The 21,437-nt window shown below is 41.2% G+C and overlaps 2 protein-coding genes across 4 annotated transcripts in view; one reads left to right on the forward strand and one right to left on the reverse strand.

The window, feature by feature from the left end:
- The first annotated feature begins 2,719 nt into the window (after positions 1–2,719).
- On the forward strand, positions 2,720–6,837 carry HMGB2 (high mobility group box 2). 2 transcript variants are annotated; one of them, XM_060278707.2, is made up of 5 exons: positions 2,720–2,786; positions 3,324–3,507; positions 4,804–4,946; positions 5,074–5,248; positions 5,723–6,837. In XM_060278707.2, exons 2-5 carry the CDS (start codon positions 3,358–3,360, stop codon positions 5,888–5,890), a joined length of 636 nt encoding a protein of 211 aa, XP_060134690.2. In that variant the 5' UTR covers positions 2,720–2,786; positions 3,324–3,357; the 3' UTR covers positions 5,891–6,837. The 2 variants fall into 2 exon arrangements, with proteins under 2 accessions (XP_060134690.2, XP_034967558.3); XM_035111667.3 differs by having other exon boundaries at positions 2,744–2,887.
- Positions 6,838–9,406: 2,569 nt separating this feature from the next.
- The window catches only part of GALNT7 (polypeptide N-acetylgalactosaminyltransferase 7), a 48,588-nt gene continuing 36,557 nt past the window's right edge, over positions 9,407–21,437 (reverse strand). For both annotated transcript variants that reach the window (XM_035111666.3, XM_035111665.3), the window contains exons 7-12: positions 19,557–19,674; positions 17,919–18,041; positions 17,108–17,326; positions 15,451–15,549; positions 13,520–13,648; positions 9,407–12,018 (exon numbers count right to left, since the gene is read on the reverse strand). In XM_035111666.3, coding sequence (XP_034967557.1) covers positions 11,881–12,018; positions 13,520–13,648; positions 15,451–15,549; positions 17,108–17,326; positions 17,919–18,041; positions 19,557–19,674 — 826 coding nt within the window. In that variant the 3' untranslated portion in view covers positions 9,407–11,880. The remainder of the gene's footprint in view (positions 12,019–13,519; positions 13,649–15,450; positions 15,550–17,107; positions 17,327–17,918; positions 18,042–19,556; positions 19,675–21,437) is intronic.

Below are 21,437 nucleotides of genomic sequence, written 5' to 3' on the forward strand. Positions count from 1 at the left end.
ACTTGTTGCAACCTTAGTTGCTCTTCCTTATTGCTGGAATTTATAGTCTTATTACACAAGATTAACACAAGCAGTGAGGTTGTCTTAGGGGAGCAGCACATTATATCCATGATCATGGGTTTCTTGAGGAATATATGCTATACAATCATACGTCAGTTTAAGTACGCTTCGGTTTGAGTACTTTCAGTTTAAGTACTCCGCGGACCCGTTTGGAATGGATTAATCCACTTTCCATTACTTTCAATGGGAAAGTTCACTACAGGTTAAGTACACTTCAGGTTAAGTACGGACTTCCAGAACCAATTACAGTCATAAAGGTAAATGTAAAGGGGACCCCTGACCATTAGGTCCAGTTGTGACTGACTCTGGGGTTGCGCGCTCATCTCGCATTATTGGCCAAGGGAGCCGGCATACAGCTTCCAGGTCATGTGGCCAGCATGACTAAGCTGCTTCTGGCAAACCAGAGCAGCACATGGAAACGCCGTTTACCTTCCCGCTGTAGCGGTTCCTATTTATCTACTTGCAGTTTGACGTGCTTTTGAACTGCTAGGTTGGCAGGAGCTGGGACCAAGCAACGGGAGCTCACCCCGTCACAGGGATTCGAACCACCGACCTTTTGATCAGTAAGCCCTAGGCTCAGTGGTTTAACCCACAGCGGCACCTGGGTCCCTTTTAATTACAGCCATACCTCAGGTTAAGTACGCTCCAGGGTGAGTACTCTGCAGACCCATCTGGAACAGATTAATCCACTTTCCATTACTGTACTTTCAATTCTTTTGTTTGTGACTCACTTGAGCACAATCTAACCATTTTGTTTCTGGAGGGACCCAATACCAAATGAAAGCAGCACATTCACATTCCACACAGTTGGGAGGAGTTATTCCCTTAAGATCACCACACAGTAAACATGGGGAATTATATTGGAACCTGTAATCAAACACATACACTAGACGGTTTTGTTTTTTAAAAAATGAGGGCCGCTTTATCAGGCATTTCATCAGAGGATGAGGAAGTGTAGTTGTGTTGTTGTTACAGGTGCCTTTGGAGTATTCCCAATGTTTTTGGATGCTGCCCCTTAAGCCCATCAACTCAAACAGAAGATCAATATACAGTAGCTAAATGCGATTCTTACACACAATGGAAAAAAATACTGCACATACACCCACACCCAGAACATAAATCTACATTTTATCCATTCTGAAACGTAACAAGAGTACTGGCAATATTTCATCTAGTCCATGTCCACTAAATAAATGAAAACTAACATGTAGGTGAGTGTGCGTACCAAAGGCCTCTTCTTTATGTTTAAGGGAGTCTGTCAATCATGGACACCTATAGAAAAAATTCAAGGTAATGTATTTTGGGGGGGTGCCTGTAGATTTTGCCTATTATCTCAGGCTCTACAATCAATAGAAACTTACTCCTTTTAAATAACAATGGTAATGAATTCTGGCAATTATGGTTCAGTGGGGAAGGTGCGTGCCTCCTCTTGCTGCCCACCCCACATAGGCAGAACTGCCTTGAAAGTTACGACGAGGGGCTGTTCTGCTTTTGAGATGTTCAAAAACCATATCCCGCCCCCCTTGGGGGCCAAAGAGGATCGATGAGGGACAGTCACGCTGGCCAGACTATGGGACAACAGCCTTTTACAGTAAAGGACAGCTGGCTAAGCGACCATGAGGCAGACGGCGTGGAAGTAGCCTAGAGAAGCAGCAACAGGTGGCGACGGCAATGCGAAAACTTTCAAGCTGCCTCAAGCAAGCAAAGGAGGGGAAAAACCCAAGGCTCGGCAGAAACACGGGAAAGAAGCAAGGCGTGCACCCGTGTTATATCTGCTATAGCAAAAATGGCGAAGAGGGGTGTGAGGTACTTCCTCAAAAGGCAGCAAATCATCTATCCGGATGATTTGCAGTCGCTTCCTCACTGCAGCCAGAGCAATGTTTGCAGAAGACAAAAGTAATTTTTGAGTAAACATGCGATAGATAAAGGCGGCCGGCGAGCATGGGCACGATTACTTGGGCGTCCAATGTCCCTCGAAGTCGACTGAATGGACAACCGAGGACAAGACTTCTCTCCCCGACCCCTCCCCCCTTTTAAAGGGCAAATGTTGTGCAGCCCTTTCTTTAAAGCCAGAGGCTAGTGCAGCTTCCAACAGATTTACAACAAAGAGCAAAGCACAAACTCATATACGCTCCCGCCCGAGCTGTTTTCCTTCCCTCTCAAACACAGGAAAACTGTTGCCACCCGCAGATGTTTCCCCCCTCCCCCCTATTTCTCTGGAGCTCTTCTTGTTTTTCTCACTTCTTTTCCCTTCCCCCTCCTCCTTTGTATTTTTAAACCACGCGATTTCACCTTCCTCGGACCAATAGCAACTCCTGGTTTATGCCTTGGCCAATGGCAGTGGTTTCTGCGGGTTTTTCCCTCCAGCTCTACCAGCCCTCCAATCGGAGGCGCGCTCTTAATCCCACTCTCTCCACACTCCCTAACCGGTTTCAACGGGTATGAAGCGCAAGCAATCCCCTCCCCCCGCCCTCTTTTCTTCCCGCCCCCTTTCTCGACCGAACATAACGACTTATGCTGGCGGCGTCGCATGAGCCCTCAGCCAATCGCCTGATTCGAAAGGCGCGGGGGCGAGGTTCAAACCAGCCGGGTAGCCAACCGGAGAGCTTGAGGGGCGGGCCCCGCCGCGAGCTTTGCGGGTAAAGGTGCTGTGGCGGGTAGGGCTGTGGAAAACAAGAGGCTATCAAGTGCGTTGGAAACGACCCATTCGACTGCGGCGAAGGAAGGTGATCTGTGCGCTTTACTTGACCCCCCTTCTCGACGTCGCCAACGGCCGCTGCTTCTCTTCCTCAGCTCCACCAGGCGAGGGGCTAAGTACCACAAACGTGTAATTTTTACCCCCACCTTTTCTTAGAAAAGCGGGGCTGGGGCGGCTTGAGCTCTGGGGCGCGGCTGAGAAATGGTGACTGGACTGTTTGGGGCTGGGGCGACCTGGGAGCCGTGGGGCAGGCTGAGGGGGTGAAGGCGTCGTGTTTTTTTCGGGCAGGAAAGAGTACGAGGGTACTAGTGAATTTTCAGCCTATCGGTAAGAAACCTCGAAAGAGCGGTTGGTGGTGAGGCGCGGAGGAGGGGGGCGAAGTATTTTGGGCGGGAAAGTGTCGCCTCAGGCCCTGGGGGTGGGGCGCGAGGGGAGGAAGGCCAGGAATGCGGACCTCGTTGTAAGCGGCCTCTTTCCCTCGTTGCTTACTCGTTAATTTTCCCTCCCCCTTTTCTCTCTTCAAACCCCCCTCCCCTTTTCTCTCTTCAACCCCCCCCCCCCCCAGTTTCCCCCACCGATCAGGGACCGTTGCCGCAGCCATGGGCAAAGGCGACCCGAACAAGCCCCGGGGCAAGATGTCCTCGTACGCTTATTTCGTGCAAACGTGCCGCGAGGAGCATAAGAAGAAGCACCCGGACACTTCGGTCAACTTTTCCGACTTCTCTAAGAAATGCTCCGAGAAATGGCGGGTAAGGAAGAAGCGGCTCGGCCAGGCCCAGCCAGGGCCCGCCTCGCCTCGCCTGGCGTTGCTCGGCTAGGCACCGCCTCCCAGCACACTCCCCCTCCCCCTCCCCCTCCCAGCGGCGTTGGCGCGCGTTGCAGTTGCTCGCGCCCGCCCAAGGACTTAAAAGGCGGGAACGGAGCTGGAGTCGGGCCTGCCAGCGGGCCCGCCTGATAAACAGCTTCCCTTCCTCCTCCCCCTTGCCGAGCTTCTTTCGGCGGCCGCAATTTCTGGCAGTGCGAAGTTGCAGGAGCGGCTGGGTTTTGTAAGCAGGGATGGAAGCAATATAGAGCAAGTTCAAAGTTTTCTAGGCCTGTGGCAAAAGCGCTAGCATGTTTTTTAAAAAGAGTAACCCCGCCCTTAAATTTGTAAGGCGAGATCCTTGAAATGTTGCAACAATAAAGGCTGCTGTGCTCGAAGTGCAATTTTAAGCTACTTCCAAACCGGGCTTGCCTAATTGTGTCTCCTGCTCCCCACATTAAAATACTTTGCTTTTCATTTTAGAAAACTATTGGAAGTTCTGAGTATTTCCATAATACTCTTTGAACTCCTCAACTCTTCGGGACAAAGTTGAAGACTGCCAGGATACCTTACAAAAGCAAATTTGCTAAAGTTACAGCAGATTGAAAATGGCCACCTACTGGAATGTCTTAATGTTTGCACCTTCTTGGCCTGTGTCTCCTTCACATTCTCATTAAACTACAATTAAAAGGAACTGTGATATGTTATCAGGAGGTTTACATAACAAGTGTAGGTTTGGCAGTGTAGTTTTACTTCAGCCTTCCCCACTTAAAAGCAGCAAGGAATATTAATAAATATTACATAAATGTGTATATTTGTTCCAGGCAGTTTCTGGGGTATTGGAAAAGGAATGTCTTATGTATGGTCTGGGAGAAACATTTTCCCCATTCTTGGACTTGTAATAAATGCCTGTGTTCATTGGTTGTATGAGAATTCAGTAAGTCCCCACTCATTTTTACAACCATTGTTTGGCAGGAATTCATTTTTTTCCTTTCTAGTGTCTGTAGCTAAACAAAAGGCTTTAAGACAAATTTGGAATAATGAGAATTAACATAGTGGGAAAAACAAATTGGCTTGTTTGGATATGGTGCCTGCCTTATGGTTGACCTGCAGTATGTTTTTGCAGCTTTTCTTAACATATATAGTATATGGAGATGCTCTCAGTATTTATTGGAAGGTTGCTGCCAAGGCCCAAGAACCTTAAATATATGTGGCTTTAACACCCATTTCTCCCTCCTTATAGACAATGTCAGCAAAAGAAAAAGGCAAGTTTGAAGACATGGCAAAGGGTGACAAAGTTCGTTATGATAGGGAGATGAAAAGTTATATTCCTCCTAAAGGGGAGAAGAAGAAGAAAAAGGACCCCAATGCCCCCAAAAGACCACCGTAAGTTTATCAAAGATACCAATTTTTTTGTCTGCATGTAAGTTAATTTCAAAATGAGTAGAACATTTCTATCACCCCCTTAATCTGAAATCACAGCAAGTTGTCTGACATGTCTTTGTTCATCTAGATCTGCTTTCTTCCTGTTCTGTTCTGAGCATCGCCCAAAGATAAAAAGCGACCACCCAGGTTTGTCTATTGGTGATACAGCAAAGAAACTAGGCGAAATGTGGTCTGAGCAAACAGCAAAAGACAAGCAGCCCTTTGAGCAGAAGGCAGCAAAACTAAAGGAGAAGTATGAGAAGGTAATGTGTTCATTTTAATTTTCTGTTAATGGTGTGCATTATGGTTTTACTATTTGGGACCTTAAATTGCCAACTGAAAATTAGTGTTGATTATTTGGCAATAGTTAATGTTGGTACAGTAATGACCTAGAGGGGTACAGTTTCTACTGGTGAGTCTAAATGTTACAGCCCCGAGAACACTACTGGAAGACCACCTAAGGAACAACTTCCTTGGTGGAAAACTAAGCAAAAGTAATTGGTTTCAGTAAAAAGCAAGTCTTCCAGTGGCATTGCTGCTGTTTTTAAGTTTCATACCCTTATATGTTGTTGTTATGGGGCATGGTTGCAAGGATGATTGCCATGGGGAGAAGGATAGATGCTGTGAGCATGTTTTGAAAGTGTTGGGAAGCGACCCAAAGAACAAATGGGAAGAAATCCCAATTTATCTTTCTGAAGGTGTGTTTTTTCAAACTAAACTTTGCATTGCTGTTGCAGGATGTTGCAGCATATCGTGCCAAGGGGAAGGGTGATGCAGGAAAGAAAGGTCCTGGTAGGCCAGCAGGCTCCAAGAAGAAAGTAGAACCTGAAGAAGATGATGATGAGGAAGAAGACGAAGAAGAGGAAGAAGACGACGAGGAGGAGGAAGATGAAGATGAAGAGTGAAGTTATAAAGCTGCTGTAAAGATTTTGTGCTCAAAAGTCAATGATTCTGCTAAGAATGTGAAATTGAGTGCAGCTCATTGTTAGCTTCAGTATAAAAACTGTACAGAATTGTGTATAGGTAATGTGATTGTAGGGAGACCTGTATTCTGATGTAAGTAGTAGCTGAATGCCACTACTGTTAGATTTTTAAAAGCTGATATTGTCATGTTCAGGCATATTTAATGGTTCTTTGGATTCAGTGACAGCTTGATTTTGAGCAGAGTTAAAAAATTGGTAGTAAAATTGGTAGTCAACCTTGTCTTGCATACTATTGCATTGTATTACTTTTTTAACAATTTTGTAATAAAATGATGTACATTATTCTTGTTACTATACTGTAGTGTTAATTTGCTTAAACAGCTGGAAATTCTAGTATATGCCTGTGGTAATTTCATAAAGGGTAAGGTAACCTTAAAGCAGCCTTCTCTAAATTGGTATGCTCAAAACATTTTGAGCTGCAACTCATTTTCCTTGGCAGTTTACTCTTGCTGGATTTAATGACATTTGTGCAGAACATTATAAGGCATGAGGTTAGAGAAGGCTGACTTAAAGGAGAAGCTATGTTAGACTTGATTCATGTTGCAACTTTTGAGACTGGAGTAATTACAAGCAACTTTCTCCTAATTTTCACAAAGCAGAAGTGGGCAACCTGTGGCCTTTCAGATGTTGGACAGCAATTCCCTTCCCTGACTATTCTGATGGTGGTAGTTCAGGAACAAGTGGAGGGCCAGAGGTTCCCTACTCCCAGTTGTACAGCATTGCAAATGTTCCTTTGCGTAACTAGGACTGTATCACATGCCTCTTAAAGTGGTACTCTGAAGTGGGGCTTGTAGTATGAAAAATCTTGTGTAAGTTCAGACCTAAAAAGTCTGTAGGAGAAAATTAAAATGTCAAATTTGGCCACATTAGAGATGAGTTGATTTATTGTGCAACAATGGCATGATACAGCCATGGGTTGGTTTTGGATGTTGCTTGTTTTGAGGTTAAGTGTGGCACATGTAGAAGGTAAGGAATAGCCACTTAACTCCCTAAGGTTCTCCCTTTAGGCTAGCTCCCATTAAGGCTGTAGTATGAAGTGCACCTTTTTGAAAATGTGCTTAGAAATATGCTGCACTGAGTTCTCTGGCGGCTTCCCATTTTAAGTTACAAATATTGCTTGTGTGTTGTTGGGTCCATAGTTATATAAGGATACTCTTAAATCCTATAAATCAGATACATGGCCTCTTGACAAAGTTGTCCAGAATACAGTATTGCATGATTAGTCTTCCAATTTTTTTTATCAAGAGGCTTTTGGGGGATGTTAGAGATTAAAACTGGCTCATTGTACCCAGAGGACCCCTCAATATAGTGCAGTACAGGAGGCCTTGCTGCATTCTTGCTTTTAGACAATCTTTCATAGGTTCTAGACTAGGATTGGGGAACTTTAGGCCTGGGATTTAAATTGCCTTCAGACTCTCAAGTCATGCTGCTGCTTTATCTGCTCCATGCCCTTCTTGAGTGCTTCTGCATGACTGGAATCTGTCAGTGAACAGAGATACTGAAATGCAGTAATACTTAGTTTGCTTGGTTGGAGACACTCTTGTGGCTGGGGAGCCCTTATATTCTGTAGGTCCTCAATAGAGCCTGGGCTGGCACAGAAAATCCTGCTTTAACCCTCATGTTATTGAATTGACACAGTAGTTACAAAGCATCCATTAAAGGTTCTGGCAGTGAACAGTGCTAGCAACATTCCCTAGACCTTGGGTGCTGCTACTGGTATGGCCGTTTTACATTCCACTTCAAAAGTTCTATGGTTTCAGAATAGCTATGCCATAGCTTTTAAGTGATCTCCAGCATATACTCTTACATAAGATCTGCTCTGCGCAAAGCTGAATGAGGTGGTAAGATTGAATTTGAGATTATAGGTGAAGGTGTGCCATATGTCAATGCTTTATTGAAAGTTCAGAACAAGTTTATCGCTGGGAACAAAGGCTGTGGACCAACTACTGTAGCTTCCTGCTCTGCTAGCTACTACTTGTTGAGAGTGATGTGTTAAGTAGAGCGCTCAAAAATGTGATCCCCACCTACAATTTAAATTCTACTGCAGGATTTTACAACTTGCATCAAATTTGTGCACAGCATGTAACTGCATGAGTAGCTTTTCAAGGGTATGTGATCTGACCTGGACTTGCAAGCAGTGTTACTGTGTGAATTCATACCTTGAATTTTGGAAGAGGAAGAGTACATACTAAAAGTTGGCAAGTTGCCTCATGACACTGGAGCAAGTATTGGTTGCTACAGCAATATATAAAGCATCGGTTGGCCTAAAATGTTCTGCTTCTAGCCTAGTTTACACATTCAAAGTATGGAAACTAGGAAAAATACACAGCTAAAAACACTTAAGAGGAAAACAACCTTTGCATGGCATATCTTCCTTGAACTCTCCTAGGAACAAATATTTTCCTTTTATGCTGATCTTCAGAAAAGGTGAATCTGGAAGCAGAATCCTCAAAGGTTCAACACTTTCCTAAAACTGCTATAGGTATAGGTAAAGAACCCCTGGACGGTTAAGTCCAGTCAAAGATGACGGGGGTGCAATGCTCATCTTGCTTTTCAGGCTGATAGCTGGCATTTATCCACAGACAGCTTTTTGGGTCATTGGCCAGCATGACTAAATCACTGCTGGCGTGTGGAGGAGTGCCAGATGCATGGAAACGCTGTCAACCTTCCCGTAGTAGCAGTACCAATTTATCTATTTTCACTGGTATGCTTTTGAACTGCTAGCTTGGCAGAAGAGTGGCGTAGTAAACCTTGCCACATCACTTAAATCATGCAATTTGCTTTTGTAGGTCAACATCTTCATTGCAGCATCCTTTTTTCCAGGAATTTCTTCATGCAGCTAACTACTTGAGCCTATAAGGTGGATCAATATGTGGTATTTATTTTCTAGTCAACAAGATAAGCAGAGCAATCCTAACCCCTGATCTGTAGTAGCATAAGGGGTTAGAAAGTGGCAGTAGTACAGTATCTCACTGCCTAATTCTGTTGCGCTCATCTGGGCTTTGAGGCTACCACTGCACCTATCAAAGACACAGGCAGAAGCTACTAAATGGTATTCCCACCAGTGGAAAGTCCTGGAATGGGGCATTTTGGGTATGGAATTGGACCATTCCAGGATCCACTGAATGGTAATCTGATTCAGGTATGGCTATCAGGACTGCTCTGCTGAAGCTGGCACAGAGGAACCCAAATTTTTTCATTACTTCCCAACCTCCCACACAGCACAAGCAGCAGACCTACAGGTGCTGCTGTGGTTCTGGCTCTGTTTAGTCTCACTGCTCTTTTAGCTGAGAGTAAGGATTGCTTACTTATGTTAGGGAACAAGCAAGAAAAATGAAAGTATTCTATTTAACAATTACGTAGGCACTACATACGTACACTCAAGGAGTTTTGATTCAATAGGAACATGATTAGAAAAACAAGTTTTGGGTGCAAATATATAATAAACCCACAAGTTAAAATTTATTTTCCTCACCTAAAAAACAAGCAACCCAGAATTAAGATATACACAAGATACCCAAGTTTTATCCCTATTAAAACTTTTGAAGATTTATACAATCTTTACAGAAACATACAGTGTATCAAAATCTGCATAAATCAAATTTATAAAATGTGTAGAAATGCATAGTGATCAACTTACAAAGCAAGGATATGGAATCTACTTTTCAAAAAGCAGGTTACAGTAGGAAAAGTCATTAGGAGTAACAGCTTATGTTGTTTTGTAAGATTTGGAGTTTAAAAATACAGATCCATATTCACATACAGTATTGGATTTTAATGTAATTGCACACAATACCCATTTGATACACACGCCTGCACAATCGATGTGCAATCTTTCATTTATGCATAGTAATGTGATTAAATTAACCTCTGTCCAACAAAGAAAACGAAAATCTGTTTTCATACACACAAACAATAAAATGTACCCACACCCTTATTGTCCTTTTTATTTCTTCCTCCATATTCTAATTTAATCACACCTTTCAGGAGGCCCCAAAAGATCAACACCAAGAAATAAAGATTCCAAACTATATGTAGTAGGCCTTTGTTAAGGCCAGAATTTTGGGTTCACTAAATGTTGTAACACACTAAGCTACACTAAACTAAAATTTGGCCTTGTAACTGAAGCATCTCCATTGCTCGCTTTTAGGAGTTGCTTGAGTGAAGATCAAGGAGATAATACTATGAGAATTTATCCAAATGACCGAATTTAATTTTGAGCTAAAAATCCTGCATAGTCACATGCATATGAACCTAGCTGATTTCAGTAGAATTTAGGTGTGCATAACTGTACAGCAGGGGCCAGAAACTAATACCAAACCTTTTAGTATCTCTGCCTTTTAGTTGGATTAAGTATTGAAACAGGTATCATTTATTATCTCTCCCCCCCTCCCCGCCATGTTTAGGGTAATATTCAGCACAAATGTTTTAAGAAACTTTCCCTTAGTTTATATCCTTTTAGTATCTTATCCATTTTCTGTTCATGCCATGACATCATTATATACTTTGGAGTCATAACACAATCCTGAAGTTTAAACATCCTAATTATTTGGAGGAAGAGAGAGCCTTTGAATTCACCTTCAATTCCCATTTGCTCACTTCTAATCTATATATGGATCTTTAGCTAGTTGACAATATCCCTTTACATGCCGAGTGCTTGTGAAATAATTTTGTAAGGCATGATACAGCAGGGAAGTTAGTGCTTGAATTTTTTTTTAGTTGCAATTTGGATTGCTCACTTCCACTGAATGCATCACTTAGTGCTAAATTTCAGTTTCAGCTATATACTGTAACATAGAAGATGTAAGCTGCTTCAATGCTATTTTACACAAGTGGCTCATGGATTTAAGTGCTATTAAGTATATGTTAACTACAACCTTCTTCCAAAAGATTCCAGGGAAGCTTTAGCATCACTATTTCAGGTTCCTCTCACAGTATCCCTGGTATGACTTGTGTCTCAATTGGTTGTCCTTAACCATATGAAATAAGGAGTGTTACTGTAAATTTGGCAAAATCTTAAACCACAAGAGCTTTACCAACTCGTCCCAACTTTAAAAGAGACACTTCGACTAACTTGTTCTATGATGATTTTTTTTCTCTTGTGAACTACAGAGGAAAAATTAAAGAGGCACTAAATACATTGAAAATTCACCTTTCAAAAAAGCAGCATGACTGTGAAAGAAGGCCACCCTGGCTAAAAAAAACCTGTGGCAGTGCTTGGTAAGATGTAAAATCAAAACAACGTACAACAGGTTGATAATCACCACGTTATAGCAAAGTCTGGTTACTCCAACCTTTTTCAAGTGTGAGTGTTTAAAAAATAAAAACTGCCTGCAGACCCCTGAGTGTAATCCCAAAGAAGACAACAACATGCTTGGATCCAACCCCCCTGGCTGTGCACAAGTGGATCACTTGTGCACACATGGGAAGCTGCCAATTTGCAGCCCTTTATGCCACTCAAAAAGCCATTCCAGAAGTTCCTTCAGCCATCAGGAGGGGCTTTTGGGGTGGAGGCTGTCACCAGAAGACGGTGCAGAAAAGCACCCTTTGCATGAGTGCAAGCAACTTCCCGCTACTTCAGATCCAAGTTGGTGCTTTTAGCTTTGCTCCTAGTGAAAGAGAAACAAAGTCAAAAGCACATTCAATTATTAACTAACGCACCATAAAACAAAAACATCCTAAAAACGAAACAAAAAGAGAGATGTAAACATCTATTAAAGTTTAAGGTAAGAGCAGTTTTGTAAACATCAACTGCAAGTTGATAAATCTATCACTGTCCATCTATGTCCTTCATCTAGATCAAGAGGTTCCAGGCTTGCAGCTGTACGAAGTTAATAGTTGCAGCAGTTTTCAGGCTATCTTCAGTCCTATATGAATTCAATTTGTCATAGGTAGGTCTGGGCTTATTTCATCTACACATTAAGGATATTGTTCATTTCCCATTTTTGTGTTGCTTTATTTGAGTCGCACTCTGAAATAAACACTTGGTGTAGAACTTCTGAACGGTCCAAACATTTTCCTGAAGGGATATGGGTAAATCTATGTAGATTCTGCAAAACAAGCAAGCAAGCAAGCAAAAAGCTGTTACTTCCCAAAAACAACCTGCCAATTTTTAAAAGTTGTCCAAGTCCTACTGAAACTACCGTTCTTATCAGTTGCTATATGGTTTGCCTTGAAAATGATTAGAATACATTTTATTTATTTATAAATGAGCAAAGTTAGCACAGATACCCTAATCATCTAATGCGTTGATATATGTATTATCTGAAACCCTTTATCCATATAAAGGGTTTCAGACAATGCATATATCAATGCATTAGATGCAGGGGTCAGCAAAAATTTTCACCAGGCAGCCAGACTATATTTGGGGGGGGGGGGATGAATGAATTCCAATGCACCACAAATAACCCAGAGATGCATTTTAAATAAAAGGACCAATTCTACTCATGTAAAAACACGCTGATTCCTGGGCTGTCTGCAGGCCGGATTGAGAAGGCGATTGGGCCAGCCCCGGCCCCCCGGGCCTTAGTTTGGCTATGCATGCATTAGGGTAGTAGTAGTAACTTTGATCATATATAAAGTGGTAAGTTTGCTCCTATATAACTAAGGGGTTTAAATTTCTGAGCAGGGTGTGTTGGGGGGGGGGGAAGAACAGTTTCTGAAGCCACAGCGTCTGGGATGGGTCATGGCAATCAGCTGCTCAAAAGGCATGGGCTGGTGATCTCTCCCATCCCCTCAAATTCCACATAATTTGACCATATCTATTAGATGTTACAAAATGTATTTACAAATGGGTGGTGGTGGGAGAGAATATCAACATTCTCTTTTCCTGGCCACCTTTCCCCTATGTACTGTAGGCAATCAGTTACTCCAATATTTTTTCCTATACCCTTCTTTGCTCCCCTGCCCCAATCATGTCTCAGACAATATATCAGTCATTCTTACCTTAGTATCATTTTAATGCCCCCTCTGTATTCCAGTTTAGCAATTTTTCTTCTTCTTGTGCCCCTTTGTTTTCCCTCTGCCCAGATCCTATTAACATGCTTTCCCTTACCCCCATCCTTCTATATGTTAAGGCTCAAGTCGCTTGGGAAATTAAATTCATAGCTGAGACAATGTGAATCATGACTCCCAACCTGAGGTGAGGGTGGAAGAGTTGTTTTCATTCAGCTGGGAAGGAAACCCACCTGATTGTATAATGAGAGATTCTGTTCATTAATTGCTAGAGCTCAAGTAAGCCCCTGGCTAGTCTATCCTGATGTATTGGATTTCTGGTGGAAGAGAAGATGAGAACGTGCCAACGAAGAGGTAAGATATATTATCTCATCTGTGCACTTAAGTTTCCATCTTTTGTGTCCTCCAATACGGCTCCTATGTTTACAATAAAATAAAGCTTGCACTGTTGCCTGAGCAGGATACTTTTGAAAGAACTTTGCCAGATATCCCCAAATCTTATTTCTCCTTCATTGAAAGGAACAAAAGTAATTAAGATTCTTCAGTACACAGATCACTCACAACAGAAGATGAAAATTCATATCATTGATTAGATACCTTGAAGTACTGCCACTCCTTGTATTCATTTAGATTGCAGTGTGTAATCATAACTTTGGTGCCATCAGGTCCTTTACTCAAGCACTGATCATACTGCATGAGCTGGTTGGCTTCATTAATTCTAAACAACTAATAGGAAAAAATATGACATTAAAAACCACTATATATTTTACACCAGTAACTACTGAAATGCTAAAGTAATAACTGACATGTTAAAAATGATACTGCTCAGAAGAAGTATTACAATTATTCAATCTATTTGTCTTTTGCTTTTTAAAATTAAGAAGTATACTGAAGAGACTTTTACAGAAAAGCACAGTACATTGTCTGCTCAGAAGTAAGTCCCAGCATGACCTAAGGATACACAAAGTCCATCACATTGCACTGTCATGTGGTCACGCTTATCAGTGATTGAGGTACAGCTTATGTCTGCAGGTAAGTGGGTCCAATATTGCTTTATTGATTTGGAAACAGTAAGCTGTGCAACTCGAAGGAGCTAAAATTGGCTGAGCATCAATAATTGTAACATTTTTACTGTATTTAACAAAACTAATATATCCCTAGATTGAAATAAGACCTCTTAGCGCTTTACAATATGTTTTGGATTGGTCAGAAAAAATGAACTATGAGCAGATGTTCGGGCCAAAAGGGGAAAATGACATTGTTCAACAGAAGCCAGATTTGGACACATGTCTTCTGATTTAAACATCAGCATCCCAAACACTGGCCTTCAATACCAGTAATGAGTTGAATGAATCACAGAGGTCAGGGCTACTGGTCTGAATCCCAACAGCACTCATCAGCTATGGCATGAAGTGATGGTAGAAGGAGAAGAAAGGGGTTGTATGTTGCTGAAACTCCCATCATGAAAGGCTGACTCGTGGGGATGTATTCATGCTCAGCTGATAGGAAGTTCCCATGAGCTGGAACAGAGAGGAACCAATTTTCAGCAATTCTCTCTTCCCAAAGCAGCACCCTGCTAAATTGGCTCCAGAGAGTTGGAGGTCTCTCTGGAGCAGATTTAGAGAAGACACAAGGAGGCTGCAGGGGGAAATGCTGAAAAATTGCTTTCGTTTTCTTTCTGCCACTGGAAACTTTTCACTGTTAGCTGGGTGACACTGATTGGAAATACGCTTACGCTAGACTCTCATATTTGTATACCCCTTGGGGATTTTAAAATATTAAGCTGTCTAGAAATGCTTTTAAATAAAACGAATAAATGTTATGAACATAGATTTGGACTTTGCCTAGCAAATATGTGTTTTTAAGTTTTCATAGATTGTTTTATCCTAAACTTTATACTAGTCATAATCACTTTATTTGTATACCACTTTTTTGGGTAATCATTGCACTCAAAGTGGTTTAGAAAACACAATATATACCCAAAATAGAATAACTTCTATTTACATCTACAGAAAGCTTTTGATTCATTTAGTGGAAGGGAGGAGGCAGAATTTTTTTGATGATTCTCCTTTCTCCCTAAAGCTGCCCCAAGTTGCTCCATAGAGCCCCTAATCCCCCAAGCAGATTTTCAGAAGGCAAGAGGCTGCAGAGGAAACGTAGGAATAACCACAAATAGTATCTAAATTTGAGCCATCAACAATGCTTTTGTGATCCGCAACAGTTCCCTATGTAAGACAATTAAAAATAATGGTTATTATTTAATTTATATCCTGTCCTTCCTCTTGAAGGAACCCAGGATGGTTCACTAACATGATTTATAATTTTATTGTGATAATGTAGTAGTGGCCTTCACACACACGACAGGTCCCAGTATGCACTCTCTCTCTCTCTCTCTCTGTGTGTGTGTGTGTGTGTAGTTGTGCTTCAACTAATTTAGTACTGTTTACAGCGATGGAAAATCCACAGGCAAAAAGTTTAATCTTTTGGCATTCCCGTAATTCCAAAGATGTTGCTTTGAGACTACTTACTTGATTTCCTCCCATTCTGTGACATGGTCCAAGTTCCACAAAGCCCCCATTGGAATGCCCCATGCTGTCTATGCAGTAAGCAGTTTCAAAGCCTCTGATCTGAAACACATGTATAATTTATATTGTAGCTAAACATTTCAAAATAAAATTAGGAAGATAATAACTTGGTTATGAAAAAAGGTATTATGTAGTTGTACAGAGATTTCTGAAATTACACACACAGCTCACCGAAGACCTCAGCATAATGTGCTGGAGTCAGAATACTGATAACTATTAGAAGGGGGGGGGAATCCATGATATCAATAGATGTCATGGGCACCCTTTTGGTATACTATACAAAAAGGTCCAGCAGAACTGGAGCCTGGGGTTCATAGCTTTCCTGTAAGTAAACATAGTTAGCAAGGAGAGTTCAGTGGATTGTATTCCACATAAAGCTAAAGCTTTCAGTTCTGTCTCTGCAAGAAGTTCTCCTTGTATGGTGGGACCTCTCCCCCCACTGCATACTCCCTAACATTGTTATGGGAGTTTCACCAAATCTTTGGAGCAGATTTAGGTATGGTGCAGTGTGCGCACCGGGCAGGGGGAAGAGAAGGGGAGAAAATCAGCAGCACTAAAGATAACCTTGCATGCATGCCAGAGCAAGGAAGATGAGTTCTCCCTGCTCTGCCGAGTGAATGAGGAGATAACGAATCTTTCAAGTGAGTCCATAGCAGATTAGCACAAGGGAAGTTATGACACTGAGAAAAATAATCAAGTAGGAGTTGGATTCTTCTTTCTTTTTCCAACTTTATGCTAGCAATTTAAACAGTGACTGTCAGGGAGTTGTTGCGGCTATTCCCGAGTAAAGACGCTCCAGTCCGTTGTGTCTTTAAAGGTTTTATTGTGCATACTATTTACAGCGTGGAGATAGCAGAAAACATGACCTCCTAGTCACTCTCAGAACCCGGCAATGGCGTCTGTTGGCTTCGGGGCCAGCATAATACCCTGGGCACCCTGAAACGCCGCCCCCTCGCCCTGCGTCTGGGCGCGTGCCTCAATTTGGGCGCCGGAAGGAGCGGTGCCCCTTCTTCCCCTGGCCAGCTGGGGCAGTGCCTGGGCTCCGACGCCTCCCTGAGCCATCCCTCCTCCACTTGTTGGCCAGAGTGTTGCCAGAGCTCTGATGCCTCGCTGAGCCTTCCCTCCTCCATTCCGCTTCCCCCCTGACCCGCTGCTAGCGCTGTTGCTGGGCGAAGTGCTGGTCAGGATGATGGGGGAGGCTCCCTGTAGGGAGTCCCCCTGACAGTGACACTTTTCTTTTTTGGCATTCTTGCAACTTTTTATCTTCTCTGTGTCTACTGTTCACATTTAACCCAGTCAAATTCCTATATTGAAATCTGCACAGATTTCACATCAACTCATTGTTTTGTTCATAAGCCCTGGGACTCTTAAGTAATTCATGCAGATCTAAACAGTTTTAGAGTTTGAATGTGCTGGTTCCTTCCCTGCATATAGCCACAAAGAGATTCCTATCCCCCCTTGCCTTCCAGCACACACTAGTCCTTCCTATAATTAATACTGGACTGGAAGAAAAAGGGGAATAGGAGTCTTTGTGACTCTTTGTGACACCTGAAATAATGACGTGTATCAAGGAATGGATCTGCAAAAACACTGCACTCACCTCTCCCCACTCCAGATTTTTAGGTGGTAAAGGATAGTGAGAAGTTATATCATAAGCTATTTCTTCCATAAACCACTTAAAACTTTTGCACTTGTGATCTTCGCGAAATTTCTTCAGGTCAGATATATCACCATATGCTAGTGCTTTTGTCTCAGGACGACTAGCATAGAAGTAATCTTTGTATTCATCCCACCAGACCTCCACAACTCGGACGTAGTTCTGTGGGGAAAAATATACCAAATTCATACAATAACCCAAACAAGAGTTTACCAGAGCATGGGTAATTGTGGCTAGGCTTTCTCTTTATCGCTTTATGTGCACAACACTTCCATTTGTGGGTGCATCTTTTGATAACCCACTGTAGTTTCATTTCCCAGAAAGTTAAAGGAAAATTCTTTTGCAACATTCATATTTATATCAACTTTAATGAAACAAAATGCTGGTTTTATGTGTGTGCTTTTCTATATTTAAAAAATAAAGACACCTTCAGGAATACAGGTAAAATTTAAAAGTTCCCAAATTTAGTAATAAAATAAAATGTTGCTCTTTTTGGTTAGGAGATGAAGAACACTGAGCCCTCAACATGGTTATCCAGTTATGAAACCATGGGATTAGTGAGTGGCTCTACAGATACACAAATGTGTGCGCACACACACATGATTAACTTAGGTGTGCTTTTTAAAAATCAAATTACATGTTTTCATTCAGTTAGAATTAAACTCATCATCTAGGGAAGAGAAAAAGGTATAGATTTGAATGTGTCTAAGATTTTTAATTTAGCAATCAAATGCTAAAGACATAAAAGCTTCACCTTTAAAGTAGGAGATGATCCAACATACGCTGGAGGTGGATTCCCTTGCCATCCCTGGAGACGATAAATGTGTCCAACACGAGAACAAGGCACAAACAGAAGCCTCCCTCCACATTGCCAAATCTGCAGGTTTTTATATGTTGAAAGAGATAAGAATGGGAGATTTACACATTCACAAATTTCAAAATCTCATAAAACATTTGTAAACATTAAATTACAGTACTAGCTATTATTATTTTTCAAAGCTTTCAGCATCATTGCAGGATGTCAATAACCACCACCACCACAGTCCTTTAGTATTAGGAGCCTTTACATATCATTTGAAAGAAAAAATGTCAAATATTAGTGCAGACCATTGACAAGTATTCACAATTGCCTAATTCCTTAACTGGATTGCATTAAATTTAGACGTTACATCCGCAGATAATATTAGGAACTAATTTCATTTAATATTACATGTCATTTTAGGGTGCCCATTAAGTTTTAAATTGAAATATTAAATAACTCACTTCAACACCTTGAGCAATTTTAACCACTTTTTCAGAATTTGTTGGTGGTATTTGTAAATACCTTAAACTGAAGTAAGCTCAGCTATCGTCTGTCTGATTTCAAACCTTCTTTCTCTATTAGGAGGCATTAAATGAAACATTTTGCTTTGCTGCATAGATCTTGATATTATTCTGGATTATTTAACAAAGCAGAACAGAAGCAAAGAAGTTTGGCTTATGGGGCAGAGCTCCTATGCTGGTTTCCCAGCAGGTGAACTGCTTTCTGGGAGAGAGAAGTGAGACGGCAGGGAAGTTGGCCAATCTCCCTGCCACCTGGTCCCTCTCCCTTCCAGTAAACAACAATGACCCATCTACCAAGAAGCTAGTGGTAGCTGCTCTATCCCACCCAGTAAGCCACATCTGGAACAGACACAGATCTAAGATTTCCAATATATTTCTTAAGATCTTCCTTGTTTGCTCAGAAGCGGGCCCTACTATGTACAGTGGTGCTTAGTCCCTAGGAATTGTGTTATAGTATCAATGTCATTTCATCAAAGCTGTAATGTAGCAACTTTTAAAGCAAACATGTCCAAACCTGAAGCTCTCTCATCTAATCTTCAGAGGCTATCCATGCTACAAAATAATTCAACCCAATTTTGCTCTAGCCTCAGAATTACAAGCAAAACTGGGCTGCGTGAATGAGGTGCCAGTGACTAAAACCTACACCCTTATTGATCTATAAAATAGTGTCTCAGACTTTACTTTAGCAACCACTAAGTCAACAGAAAATGTGAGGCGGATGTGACCTCTAGGGGTGTTGAGTCTTTGGTTCAGAGAAGAGGAGGCAAGAATTTGGCATCATTATGGCCTTGCTGAGAAAGGTACATCTGAGAATGAAGAGCCCCATAGAAAACAAGGTATAGGCCTAACAGTTTCAAAAGCAATAAACATATTAAATAAACATAAAGCAATAAACATATTAAATGCAGCAAGACATAGTTGTCTATATGGTACTAACCAGGAGTTGGCTGATGGAAAACAAGGAAAGTATTGCTGGGCCAAAGAAAAAAACTTGTAAGAACTGAGCTGACTGATGGTCACACATTTACTTGAAAGATGATAGTTATCAACTCTTGGTATGGTTGCTTACCTTGTAAGATATTTCAAAGTTTTCACCACCCCAGATTTGTAGACCTGGATCATAGAGACCCAGCTCAAAAAAGAAATCACGTTCGATGGCAAACAATCCACCAGCCATTGCAGGTGACCTAGGAACGAGAAGAGGAACTAACAGTTTGTATGCCATGGACCAGAAGGAATCACTTTTATATGTAGGAATCAACTGACAATTGTTTTTCATAGGTAGAAATTATAAAGCTTTAATGGTGTTTAATAAAAAGTTTATAGCAATTATTTGAACTCCGAAGTTCAGATAAGGCTAAAGCATTTTGGAATCCTAGGTACCAGATAAGGTACAGACTAAATGTTGGTATGATTTAGTCCCAACACTTGTTGTTCTTAATGTATAAGCAGTCACAGAGGCTGTGACCCAGAATGGGGGAAAAAGGACTGGGCTGGAGGCTTGCTTTCTCCATGACCTGCTTTCCTTTAAATGTCATAAAACAGTCTTAAAAACACTCCTAGTCTCTTTGCAGTTGTAGAGAAATGGTTCATAATACGCCCAGAGTTTGTGTCAAGTTCAGAAGAGCTGAAAGGTCAAAATCAAACCAAATGGACAGTTAACCAACGTCTCAGAACAAAGTGCTAAGATGCTGGCCTATATTTTCTTTCAGAATAAACATAATTCAATTCATTATTAAAAATATTTAGATTAACCCATACCCATGTATGCTATACTGAGCATAACAGAGGAAAGATGGGATACAAATACGTACAATGTCAATTTTTCTTTATGGTCTTTTAGGTCTTTAAAACATTCAGCATGTTCTGGTTCAGTTGGCCATCATCAACCAAACCCATTTTTTCCCCTCTACAATCATGAGGACTAGAGATTCTGTTCTTTAAAAGTGGTATTGGAGGTTTCCAGGTTTCTCTCCAGATGCCAATGTAAAAACTTGCATAACATGCATTAACCAGTGTCAATATTCCAATAAAAATATGAAAATGTAAATAAGTATAAATGTACAGTGATGAATTTCTGTTGTGCTCTGCTCTTTAAATTATTTGATTCCCTCCTTCCTAGAACTGTTTTATTAATAGTGTACAAATGCAAAAAAAATGCTCATTTCTATGGGAGGACCCACAACTTTTTATGTCAGGGAGGAAAAATTTCTGCTTATTGCCCAAAGCTTCATAATTTCTTGAAAATGATTTGGAATATTAGTTCAAAAGATACAATAAAGTGAGAGTAAAATGAAAGTAGCAGAATTCTTAAAATGGCATTATTGCATATTCAAATAATACAAAAATACATTTACTTTGGTTACAGGAAAAAAGAAATTTTGAAATGAAATGAAAAGGATTCTAGTTGCAGGATTAGTGAATCAAAGCAGAATTGCAGCCTAATTAGTTTAGGGAAAGAAGTAGGTATATTAGAAAAATCTCAGTCCTTTCTGGCCAAATTTTGTTTTTGAACAAATCATGTTATAGGTCAAGTCAAAAATTCAAAGAAACATAACATTTCCCTTCACCATTAAAATAACAGGTTACTTAGACAAAAGACACATGGACAATGCATTTTCTTTCAGTAAATATCTATAAATTATACTTCCATATGCCAGTTCACCTGGCTGGGCAGGACAAAACAGCACCTAATAAGGATACTAAGCAATTTCTAACACAATCAAGGTATAATGGCAGACCACAGGTTTTGTTTAAACAATCCAATTAGCAGCCACCCTACATTTCGCTGAAAGAACTGAGTATATAAGTACAATACACAGAAGAGCAAAAGGAATTAGTAAGGCTACGTTAGAAGAGCTTGACCAGAGATTAGTACAAAGAATGATGTATCTCCACAGAGCATCTGCTCTTGTTAGCTTTATTTAAAAGGTCTGGAGAGTTCATGCAA

Source organism: Zootoca vivipara, chromosome Z1 (assembly GCF_965207765.1).
Source record: "Zootoca vivipara chromosome Z1, rZooViv2.hap1.1, whole genome shotgun sequence".
Lineage (NCBI taxonomy): Eukaryota > Metazoa > Chordata > Lepidosauria > Squamata > Lacertidae > Zootoca > Zootoca vivipara.

What these genes read in the sequence shown, in the direction of transcription:
- HMGB2 (XM_060278707.2), top strand. Translation starts at nt 3,358, where the DNA reads ATGGGCAAAGGCGACCCGAACAAGCCCCGGGGCAAGATGTCCTCGTAC. An exon ending in AATGCTCCGAGAAATGGCGG is followed by an intron (nt 3,508 to 4,803) that starts GTAAGGAAGAAG and finishes CCCTCCTTATAG; the next exon opens with ACAATGTCAGCAAAAGAAAA. An exon ending in AATGCCCCCAAAAGACCACC is followed by an intron (nt 4,947 to 5,073) that starts GTAAGTTTATCA and finishes TTGTTCATCTAG; the next exon opens with ATCTGCTTTCTTCCTGTTCT.